The sequence below is a fragment of the Liolophura sinensis genome, chromosome 10, assembly GCF_032854445.1.
Source record: "Liolophura sinensis isolate JHLJ2023 chromosome 10, CUHK_Ljap_v2, whole genome shotgun sequence".
Classification (NCBI taxonomy): Eukaryota; Metazoa; Mollusca; class Polyplacophora; order Chitonida; family Chitonidae; genus Liolophura; species Liolophura sinensis.
Window position 1 is genome coordinate 5,400,449 of NC_088304.1, and position 12,279 is coordinate 5,412,727.

Below are 12,279 nucleotides of genomic sequence, written 5' to 3' on the forward strand. Positions count from 1 at the left end.
TGTGAATTAGCGATGACATCAAAATATGAGCAGACATTTTAAGTGTTGCCTTTTACTTTAACTCAGTAAACTTAAATTGACCAAAGCAGACTTTTTTATGTCTGTTTTTGTTTTTCCAGCATTTATTTGGATGTCCGTGAGTCTGTCCGTTTGTTTGGTTGACAGCAACATTACCAGAAAAGTTATCGGTAGAATTGAACACAATTTTGCGCACAATTTAGCCTAAAATCAAGGACCAATCCATTCAATTTTGACAGTGATACTATCCAGGAAATATTCCACTATTCTTCACTGTTAATACATGGCTATTGTCCCTTTGACGGTAGTAATCGAGGACTGGGAAATTAGTACGTTTTGCTGGGGTGGAAGTTTGTACTCTCTGAGTGCTCTTCTGAAGGACATTTCACTCCCTTGGGCAATCACCTTCATGGGTGGATGCAAAGGAAACCAGCAGCCCCCACTCTCATCCCCAGTACGTGACAAAACCGTCACATGTTGACAAGCCAGCGCTACCAGGATTTGAAGTCTTTACCTCACTGGCTATGGATTACAGGTCTGAACTGAGGTAGTGTTATCCAGTTAAATTGTACAAGACAGTGGCTACTTTAGCTTAGCACATCAAGGATCTCTTACTTCTTAGGCACTGTTAGAAATGTTTCAGGAGCTGAGTGGGAACGCCCAGATTTCTGGAACTCTGTCTTCATGTCCATGTTCTCCTTGTTAAACCCTTTGTATGGGTTCTTAAAGGAGCGGTTCTTCAGGATGCTCTTCACAAGGATCTGAAGAAAAGAAGTAGAAACTCTTTAATGTACATGTTACGGGGCACACTGTTCAAAATGAGTGAGTGAGTGAATGAGCGAGTGCTTGGGGTTTAACGTCGTACTTAAAGAGAAGAAAACTTAAAAACATGACACTGTAGGCTGAAAAGAGCACATTTTTTTATATTTGGTGGTGCCTGTTGCATAATTTTGTGCTTTTCCCTCGCCATATATTTCACTTTCATGGAAACCTGAAGTTAACAATTCTGCCCATGACAATTAAAGTTAATAGTTTGTCAATGACAATGCCTGAAAATGGCAAAGCTGGCATAAATCGCTCAGTCCATCGTGTCCTCCATCTTTAACACAATGTAATTTATACTGGGGGTGTGTTGCCTCTCAGCCGATGAGAGTCGTTAAAACTGCCGGCTTGTTCGTGTAAACTCGGAACCTACATCCAACAGTTTCCTGATCGTCAAACGGAAAATGAACTGTACTGTTCGCTACCTTCTGAGAAGAAGAGTTCTACTGTAAATGTACAAACTGCACTTCGGCCTTTTCCAACGGCAATCTCCTCCTAACACATAAGAATTCAGGACTAGTTCTTAGGCAAAATGGAGTCACCCACAGCAGATTTTAACGCTGACTTTATTTATAATTTATCAACTTGAGGTACACATTAGAATTTTTTTTTATGGCATGCACCTGCAAGGAAATGCATACTCTTTTCAATAGTATTTGATTGATATTTAAAAATGTTCTTCTCCTTTAACAATTTTGCAGTCACATGACGACGAAGGAATCCTTAGAGTGCATGTACGTGTAATATGCCTCCTTGTTGCAGGGTGGACTTCTATCGCTCTTTTATCTAGTGCCGCTTCACTGAGACAACTTACCAAAGGTAAGTAAGGTGCCCCGCCCGAGCCATTATACTCATAAGGGTCAGCCAGTCGTTGCACTATCCCCTTCACACTGAACACCAAGCGAGGAAGTTACAACTTCCTCTTTTAAAGTCTTAGGTGTGACTCGACCCAGGATTGACTCTTGATCTACCACTCCCGAAGCGGATGCTCTACCAACTGGGCTATCGGGGCGGGTTCATTCAGGATGAATACAAACATAAGCATTCAAAGTAGACTGTCCAGAGAAAGGAATGAAGGGATTCTGTGGTTTGTTCATTGGGATTGTTTCATTGTTTAAGTCTCACTCAATGAATTAACAAACTGTAAAAATTTGGCATGACTGACTAACAAATTTAAATGTCTAACAAAAAAAACTTGGGCTCTTCATGAATGACTCATCAAAACACCCAAGTATCTAACTTGAGGAAATGTTTGATTGACTCAATAAAGTGTCCAGCTTGGGAACATGTTTGATTGACTCAATAAAGTGTCCAGTTTGAGGACGTGTTTAATTGACCACCAAAGCATCCAGCTTGGGGACATGTTTGATTGACTCAACAAAGTGTCCAGCTTGAGAACATGTTTAATTGACCACCAAAGCATCCAGCCTGGGGACAAGTTTGATTGACTCAACAACGCATCCAGCTGGGGGAGATACAGAACCTGCTCAACAAATATCAAAATGTATGTGTGCTTGTGTCAAATTCCAAAATGCCTTATTGGCTCATCAAAGTGTCCACGTTGTGGACGTGTTTAGCTGACTCATCAAAGTAGACATGTTTAACTGGCTCACCAAAGTGTCAAGCTTGGGGATATGTTTAACAGAGTTGTCCACTTCCTCGTCTGTGACGGTGATCAGGCTACAGTTGTCTTCTTCTGACGGCAGCAAGAATTCACCCTGCCGTGTCACCCATGGATGAACCTGTAACATTAAAAAAGATACATAGAATGGATTCATTTGATTTATATATTTGAATGTTGTTTAACGCCACACTAAAGAACTTTTCACTTCAATAAAATACGATGGCAGTTGGTTTTATTGGCAGGGGAAACCTGACTATGTCTTCGTGCACATAGGAAAAACAGACATCAGCAATGCAAACAGATGTCACACATGTTTACATTCACATTTCTCTTTTTTCATGGACAACTGAAGTTAGCAATTTTGTCCCTGACAATTAAAGTTAATAATTCTGCCCATGACAATTAAAGTAATTAGTTTGTCAATGACAATGAAAGTTAATAATTTGTCCATGACAATTAAAGTTAACCATTTTGTCCATGACAATTAAAGTTAAAAATTTTGTCCATGACAATTAAAATTAAAAATTTTGTCCATGACAATTAAAGTTAACAATTTTGTCCAATTCTAAGAGTACTGAATTTGTTCAATCAAAAGAGGTTTGTTTGGAAGGTAAATTGAAAAAGAAAAAAAAGACTGGAAAAAATTCTGCACTAACCTTTTATCTCATTACCTTTATTTGTCTAATAAATTGCACTTTTTGACAGACCTTTAAGTCTGAGTTAAAAGAGCCATGAGTTTCAAGGGGAAATAAATCTGGGCAATTAAAGGGGTATAAATCATGTATACAAGTGGTTCCATCACAAATCATGTCCTAACTGAATCGCAGAGAAGAGAGTGTAAAGTTAATAGCGGCTAGAGAGAAGTATATCCATGAGATAAATGGGTCCTGTGCATTTAATTAAATGCCTCAGTGATTCTCTGATGTCACATATGCAGTTAAATGGCTACATTTAGTATTAACGCTCCCCCTCCCCATCTGTCATACAACTAAGTAGTAGGATTGAAGTCTTCACAAAGTGTAAAATAAAGTGTACCCTTAAACAGAAGACTGGCATAAAACAGCTCAATAAATGTAATAACTATTTTGTTAAAATTTCCATCTTTGGAATTGAAGCAAAACATATGCAATTCTTCACTTTCATTCAAACATTCTAAAAATGAGATTATACTTTCAACATGATGTTTAAATTCTTCAAAATACTTATCTTTAGTTGATTTCAGCAAATCAATTTTTTACTAAGCTAAAATTTAAAAATAACTTGTATAAAAATAAATTGTATAAATTCTTAGTGCCAAGAAATTTATCTCGAACTACAGAATCAAAAGTAAATACATGTATTAAGTAAGTTTAAATTACATTTCCAATATTATTTTCAACTGAAAATAAACAAAATTTTGAACAAAAGTTGTCTGACTTACCTTAACTTCTGGAAGTGTAATGCGGGCGACAGGGTTTTTACTCAACATTTTTAAAATTAGATCCTTCAGGTCAGCAGATATAACAGGTCTGGTGGAAGAAAATGAAGCAGATCTGATAACACGTACGGAGGAAGAAAACAAAGCAGATCTGATAAAAGGTCTGGTGGAAAAAACTAAGCATATCTGATAACAGGTCTGGTGGAAGATAACAAAGCAGATCTGATAACAGGTTTGGTGGAAGATAACAAAGCAGATCTGATAACAGGTCTGGTGGAAGATAATAGAGCAGATCTGATAAAAGGTTTGGTGGAAAAAAAACAAAGCAGATCCGATAACAGGTCTGGTGGGAGAAAACAAAGCAGATCTGATACGACGTCTGGTGGGAGAAAACAAAGCAGATCTGATAACAGGTCTGGTGGAAAAAAAACAAAGCAGATCTGATAACAGGTCTGGTGGAAGATAACAAAGCAGATCTGATAACAGGTCTGGTGGAAGATAACAAAGCAGATCTGATAACAGGTCTGGTGGGAGAAAACAAAGCAGATCTGATAACAGGTCTGGTGGAAGAAAACAAGGCAGATCTGATAACAGGTCTGGTGGAAGATAACAAAGCAGATCTGATAACAGATCTGGTGGAAGATAACAAAGCAAATCTGATAACAGGTCTGGTGGAAGATAACAAAGCAGATCTGATAACAGGTCTGGTGGGAGAAAACAAAGCAGATCTCATAACAGGTCTGGTAGAAGAAAACAAGGCAGATCTGATAACAGGTCTGGTGGAAGATAACAAAGCAGATCTGGTAACAGGTCTGGTGGAAGATAACAAAGCAGATCTGATAACAGGTCTGGTGGGAGAAAACAAAGCAGATCTGATAACAGGGCTGGTGGAAAAAAAAAACAAAGCAGATCTGATAACAGGGCTGGTGGAAGATAACAAAGCAAATCTGATAACAGGTCTGGTGGGAGAAAACAAAGCAGATCTGATAACAGGTCTGGTGGAAGATAACAAAGCAGATCTGATAACAGGTCTGGTGGAAGATAACAAAGCAGATCTGATAACAGGTCTGGTGGGAGAAAACAAAGCAGATCTGATAACAGGGCTGGTGAAAAAAAAACAAAGCAGATCCGATAACAGGTCTGGTGGAAGATAACAAAGCAAATCTGATAACAGGTCTGGTGGGAGAAAACAAAGCAGATCTGATAACAGGTCTGGTGGAAGATAACAAAGCAGATCTGATAACAGGTCTGGTGGAAGAAAACAAGGCAGATCTGATAACAGGTTTGGTGGAAGAAAACATTGCATATCTGATAACAGACAGCAAATTTGAATTGAATGTACTAGGTGAAGACACAGAAGATTATTTATGAATACAGAGAAGCTAGTCTGAAATTTAGAAATTCAATCTTCACAAAACCTACAGCACACTTTATTGTAACTAGGCTTTGGGGGTAAATGGTGATTTCTGTGTTAATCGTGATTTACTAGAAAAAATAATGAACGAAAACTGAATTTAATTTAACAGAATTTAATGAAGACCATGACTTCCACACATGTGAGGCTATTCACTTTTACTCCTAAAAGAAATTCCAAATCTCACCTTTCAGGAAAGACTACAGGGTCCTTTAATATCTTCTTATGTAATCCCAGCACATATTCATCTGCAAACGGACACTGTCAAGCACATAAACAAAAGAAAATTATTTTCAGTACTCAATGGGCAGTTAAACTGTTTACAGGTAACAAGTTACGTATTGTAGATGTCAGATGGAGAAAGCTGAGAAACTGAATGTCTGAAAACTTGAGAAGTTTCTAAAAGGAAAGAGATCATTTGTGCCTCTGGATTATGGTGAGATAAGTACTCAGTAAATCAATGTCAACAAAGTCACATGATACAGTACGATTGTATTTTTATCTTTAATGAAAAAAGTCAAAACTCTCCAAGTGGGCTTTACACATCTTGCTTTAATATAGAATAAGAACCATTCATAAAATACATGGAATTATATTAACAGTAAGCCCATCATTGGCCACAGTGACTGATCACTTCTTGTTAAAGTGAAAATAGGTCTCATTCACTCAGGCCAATGGTTTGAATCCCAGTGCCAGTGTTTTTGTCATGGCCTGAAGTTGCATGATGGTCAGGTGCGGTCATTTACTTCAGACTCTACCTGTAATTCTCCACCCAACACTGACATCCACAAAAAAAAGGGCACGTATAAAAATTCTTGTGTACGTACGGTGTTAAACGTTAATAAATTAATACTTAATTATATCAAAGTGAAGGGTCTGAAATTTTGTTCATTATGGTATGATCCATCTGAAATCAATCGCATGCAAATATTACTTTGCTACATGTACACAACATTTTAAAAGCTCACTTACATGTCCAAATACAAAACAGTATAATGTGATCCCCATTGCCCAGATGTCCAGTGCCTTCACATACAAAAGAGAGAAAAGACAATTGAAGAGATGCTTATTTGTTTAGGGTATAATATACAAGGTCAAAAATATTTACAGTGCTGCTTAACTGGAATGCCATGCTAAAGAGACCCCAACCAGTCATACCTCATGAAATCGTGTTCATTCAGGGTAACTGAACCATAAAGTGTAAGTTCATAACCGGTATACAGAGTTGTCTTCCCTTGTCTTCAACCAAGATGATCTGGATATCACATGTGGGAAAGTTCGTCAGCAGCTCGCCAAAGTATGACATGAGCACGAATTTCTGAAGTATATGTATGGTGCTGAACACCTATCACCTCAATAAACGCATAAGTTATACTGAGCACCAAGCCAAAGACGTGCTAACAGAGCACATTTTTAAGTCCTGGGTGTCGTCTGACCTCCAAACTGGCCAACACGGCAGGCAAATTTAAGACACTCTAGACCTCTAATACAAAATCCAATCACCAAATGATTGAGTATGCAGTGACGATCGTTTGCTATTTACTTTGTTGATAGGCTTTGTTGAACATTTTTAGAACACCTGTGGAAAAAGTCTTTAGGAGTTGATTCCAATTTTGTGGCTGACTTTAAGACGACATTAAACTGTGATTTAGAATAATCAGACATGCCATGACTTACCTTACCACTGCACTTTTCTCGTTCATCTGCAAAAGGATAATGCAATCAAATATGCTACCAGATATCAACAGTAAATATAACAAAAATACATCTGAAGTCTTTTTAAACTCAATTCCATATTATTATAATTTATGCAGGCTTCATTATAAAGCCAATTAAATTTCAGACTTTCAGTAAATTAAAGGCCTTTTTTGGTTTAACCATTCAGCCCCTAGAGACACACTTCATAAAGACTTTCTTTTCTTCCTGAAATCATCTTCATTATTTCTTTCAGAATTTTCCTCAACTGCAGCTGGACCACAGAGCTTAGCAACACCGCCATCAAAACCACTGACAAGGTAAGACAAGGTACCCAATAACTTTTCAACACTGTTCATACTGCCAATGGGACAAAAATGGACGAATGGACAATAGCATTTCCGTGTGCTCTTCCCATTTTTGAAAAGATTACTGAGCAAATTTCTTTGTGAATGGCCTGAGAAGAACCCCAATCTCATCTTAACACCCAGTTTAAGTCTCACCTTTTAAGGCCTCTGGTCCCAGAAAAGCTGGTGTGCCCGCTGTTCCGGTGAGAAATGCATCCCCTCCCTGAAACTCATTGCTTACACCAAAATCTGCAATCTGGGATAAAAAGGTAACCAGGTCTGAGACAACATTTCTTACTCCCTAAAGCCTAATGCAAACGGACAACATTTATTGTTGAAAATAGGATTTTCAGATCCCGATGTGAAATTATTCAGGATATCTAAAATTATTCAGGATACACATACAAAAGCAACATTTGTCATCCATTTTTGAAGATTTCAGCAGCGAAAGAATGTCCAAAGTCAAGTAATGGCATAAAGTGATGTCCTATTGTATGTAGTCATGTTCAATGGCATAGATGCTGATTGGTTAATGCTAACAAAAACAATCTCACAAAATCCGGACCGCATGCATAATCCGGGGCTAAATGTACGTCCATCTCATTTGTTTTTCTGGATTTTTTACTACCGAAAATTAATAACCTGGGTCTTTGAATCCAGTTTTTCAGAGTTGAGAATTCTCGTTGTGGTCCCCTTAACACAAGTAAATTTCAACGATTGTGTGGCCGACATCAACAAAACCTGTTATCTACAACAAATGCTGTCTGTGTGAGCTACAGGGCTTTACTAACACTGTGACAGTCCACAGTCTCATCATGCTGTGAAAAGTTGCCTATCCCCTTTATTGAAATTTACTGAATTTCCATCTACATCACATATGTCTTGTTAGTTCACTTTTTCATTAATGTTCCAAAAATTTCATCCAAATTTCATCAATTACAGGCTCACTTTTCCATCAGCATCACATATGAGTCACCCTTCACTTTTCCATCAGCATCACATATGAGTCACCCTTCACTTCTCCATCAGCATTACATATGAGTGACCCTTCACTTTTCCATCAGCATTACATATGAGTCACCCTTCACTTTTCCATCAGCATTACATGAGTCACCCCTCACTTTTCCATCAGCATCACATATGAGTCACCCCTCACTTTTCCATCAGCATCACATATGAGTCACCCCTCACTTTTCCATCAGCATTACATATGAGTCACCCCTCACTTTTCCATCAGCATCACATATGAGTCACCCCTCACTTTTCCATCAGCATCACATATGAGTCAACCCTCACTTTTCCATCAGCATCACATATGAGTCACCCCTCACTTTTCCATCAGCATCACATATGAGTCACCCCTCACTTTTCCATCAGCATCACATATGAGTCACCCCTCACTTTTCCATCAGCATCACATATGAGTCACCCCTCACTTTTCCATCAGCATCACATATGAGTCACCCCTCACTTTTCCATCAGCATCACATATGAGTCACCCCTCACTTTTCCATCAGCATCACATATGAGTCAACCCTCACTTTTCCATCAGTGTTCTAAAACTCTGACGCAATTCCACTGGGATCAAATATGATTCATCCACTCACTTTTTCATAAGTGTTTTGAAAGCTTTTAAAAAATATTTAAACAAATTCATGACTTATTCATTTGATAATAAACAATGTACTTAAAACTGTTCACTTTGGGAGTGTCATCTGACCAATCCCCTGCCAGATCAGAAACAGCATGATCATATCTGCCAATTACAGCCACTTTAGCGATATCTAAACTTGGCGATTTGAGACCAATCATTCTGAAGGTGATGAATTTTATAACAGCTAAAGCATTACCTTAATATGCCCATCATCTCCCAGTAACAAGTTAGCAGGCTTGAGATCTCTGTGGATGATCTTCTGGTAATGTACTGTAGACACAAACAGGAAAGTCTCTTTTAAGAGACATGCACGACAGACTTTCAACAAAAAGGCAACGTACTCCATTCCAAGGCACAACTGAAAAGTTTCCTATTACATTCGTTTTTCCAGGAGTTCATGATTTGCCATTTGGACATCATTACAAAGTGATTATACATGTATAAAGTGACAAGTCCACTGTTCTTGTAAATGACTGCCTTAGGGTAAACATGGTACAGGTATAATGAAACATGCCAACATAAACACATCTAAACTACGTATGTAAACTAAGAAAAATTGACTCAGCTTCAAACGCTGTTTTTCAAAAAAAACACAAAAAACTTCAGCAATATACATCTGGAAATAATAAATATCTGTTTTTCTTTGAAAAGTGTCAATAGTTTGCTTGCACACAAAGTATCTTGGTTTTTGTTTTTTGTTTTTTTTTTGTTTTTTTTATTTACACAGTTTCACTCTAGCGATATCATGTGACACACAAGTGGGAATAAAACGCAATCACATTCTTCCTGCCAACTGAAAAGTCATCAAAAATGCAAGGGAATTTTCAAAACATTGCAAGAAAGCAGAAATTGAAATCTCAGAACAGATTTTACAAAAATTTTCCTTCTATGTTCACGGAAATCCAGGAGAATTTGACAGTGAAAGGTCCTACTGACTCAGCAGCCTATAACCAATGGAGTCATTCTGAGTTCAAGTCCAGTTTATGCTTGCTTCCTCTCTGGTCTAACACGCGAATGTCTGCCAGCAGATGGTCATGGGTTTTCGATTACCACTATAACACTGGCCTCCATTATATATTTGAAATATGCTTGAGTTGGATGTAAAACACTAATCAAATAAATAAATATTCTTTCTGCAAACTGCATATTCCTCAAAAACAACAATTTTGAATGCTTTAATTGCATTAGAATGTATATAAAATATATGTGAAATCACTGTACAAATTCTGCAACTGTTTCTTTCATATACATAAAAAAAAACCCAGAGGAAATTGAAAGTTCATTGTAACTACTGGTACCATGGTTACATGATTAAGATACATACAATGAACACGTTGTCATGATAGTTACAATCAACTTAGCCCATCCATAGTGATTGTACATAATGATTGTACATTCATATACTCACAGTACTCTGTGCCCAGGATAATGTCTCTGAAGTAGGACCAGGCTTGCTGCTCTGAGAGTGGTGTGTCTGTTGGGATTTCTATCACCTCCCTGAAACAAGGAAGCACATCAGTGAGAAAGTACATCAGTGCGAAACACTCCATAGACAGAACACATTAGTAAGAAGAGACATTAGTGATAACTACTCCAGAGAGAAAATATTCTGTAAGAAAAAGACATTAAATTCATCAGCGAAAACACATCGGTGAGAAAACACTCAAAAAGAAAATACATCAGTGAGGAAAGACATACATGGAGGTGAGTAAAGATATCAGAAAACCCATTAGTAAGAAAATAGTCAAAGAGGAAACACATTGGAGACAAAAACATGAGTAAGGAAATACATCAGTGAGGAAAAACATATATAGGAAAACACATCAAGTGGGAAAGTATTCAAAGACAAAACACATGAGTGAGAAAATACTCAAAGAAAAAACACATCAGTGAGAAAATACTCAAAGAAAAAACACATGTGTAGATGAGAAAACACACCAGTGAGGCTGACTGCTCATAAGTGAAATAAATGAATCAATAAATATAGGAGCTTGACTAATCAAGAGATACTATATACATCCCTGTATGACAGTAATTCCAGCAGTCATCTGCATCAAGCAGGAGAAAAATGATGTATCTAAATACACATAAATCAGAAAATGCCTTTCTGTGATCCCAATCTTTAATATTAAAACACAGCAATAAAACATTAATACTGCTCTTGGTAGTTTCTTGGCATTCATCAAAAACTCCTTTCCTTTCGCATAATCAAGACAAAAAAAAAATACAATAGCCAACTTGGCAAATCAGACTTTCAATAACTTTGCGGATAACAGTGGTTTAAGAAAGTAAAAATGGTAATCACTGTCGGACAGATAAAAGATTGTCTCTGAAGTCAGGGGGGATATACCGCTGAGCAGACGCAAACCCCTCAGCATCGCCATGGCAACATCCATCATGGCTGATTTGTATTAGTGACCTCCTCAGCTCCACGAATGGATGGGTCTTAAACCACCAGCCAATAAATTTATCTTATCTATTTTCTGTCAAGTGGTCTGGACATGATAAAGTTATTTATCTCAGCTAGAATACTTGGAGAAGAGAAAATCAATAAAGCGACAAGTTTGAGGGTGATGCAACAGGGAATAACAAATTAGCTCTGTTTGTTAGATCTTAGCTCAAGTATCAGACAGAGAGGAAAAGATCAGCGACTTTCTGTAGCCTGGTCGATTTCTTTTTCAATACAACTCAAATTTAAGCAGCTGACAAAAATTAGACGCAAACTTCAACAAAATTGACAGCACAAGGCTGATTTCAATCAGAATAGTATTCTCATCGTAGAATCTTTTGATAAAACCATGACAATATTGGCAGCAATTTGCAAACTCTGCAATCACACCAACTGCTCATAAAATTATATCTTTTGCAGCAAAACTAAACGATTTAGGAATAGTGTAGAAATCAATACCAGCCCATTTAAATTAGATTGCCAGCGTGCCTTCACTGCTTAATTTTCAAGTAAGAAAAAAGTTTAAAACTCTTGATAGGAAACCCAGAATCATTCAAACTAGGACAAAATTCACACTGACCTTGGTTATGTCCGTTTGAAATTCATGTCCAATTAAAAAAAAAATTGCGGCTCACTCCCAGGTTCATTTGGCTAAAAGCAATATCTGTGCAGCCTGATGGCATCTGACCAGTGTGAGCAATGCTATAAGCCCTAAGTACATAGAATAAATATAGGAGAACGATGGTTTTCGAACCAGAAACATGTGTCTCTTTCCTTCCAAAAATTGAATACTTTATATTGGCCCACGAAAGCAATTTCAAATTTCACACCAAATTTGT

General features: G+C 37.5%; 1 protein-coding gene across 4 annotated transcripts in view; it reads right to left on the reverse strand.

The window, feature by feature from the left end:
* Window positions 1-12,279, reverse strand: part of LOC135476240 (calcium/calmodulin-dependent protein kinase kinase 1-like) — a 119,459-nt gene that overhangs the window by 4,002 nt on the left and 103,178 nt on the right. For all 4 annotated transcript variants that reach the window (XM_064756190.1, XM_064756189.1, XM_064756188.1 and 1 more), the window contains 9 exons: window positions 10,400-10,488; window positions 9,188-9,261; window positions 7,494-7,593; window positions 6,973-6,998; window positions 6,268-6,321; window positions 5,483-5,556; window positions 3,885-3,972; window positions 2,454-2,582; window positions 634-779 (listed from right to left, as the gene is read on the reverse strand). In XM_064756190.1, the coding sequence (XP_064612260.1) occupies window positions 634-779; window positions 2,454-2,582; window positions 3,885-3,972; window positions 5,483-5,556; window positions 6,268-6,321; window positions 6,973-6,998; window positions 7,494-7,593; window positions 9,188-9,261; window positions 10,400-10,488 (780 nt within the window). The remainder of the gene's footprint in view (window positions 1-633; window positions 780-2,453; window positions 2,583-3,884; window positions 3,973-5,482; window positions 5,557-6,267; window positions 6,322-6,972; window positions 6,999-7,493; window positions 7,594-9,187; window positions 9,262-10,399; window positions 10,489-12,279) is intronic.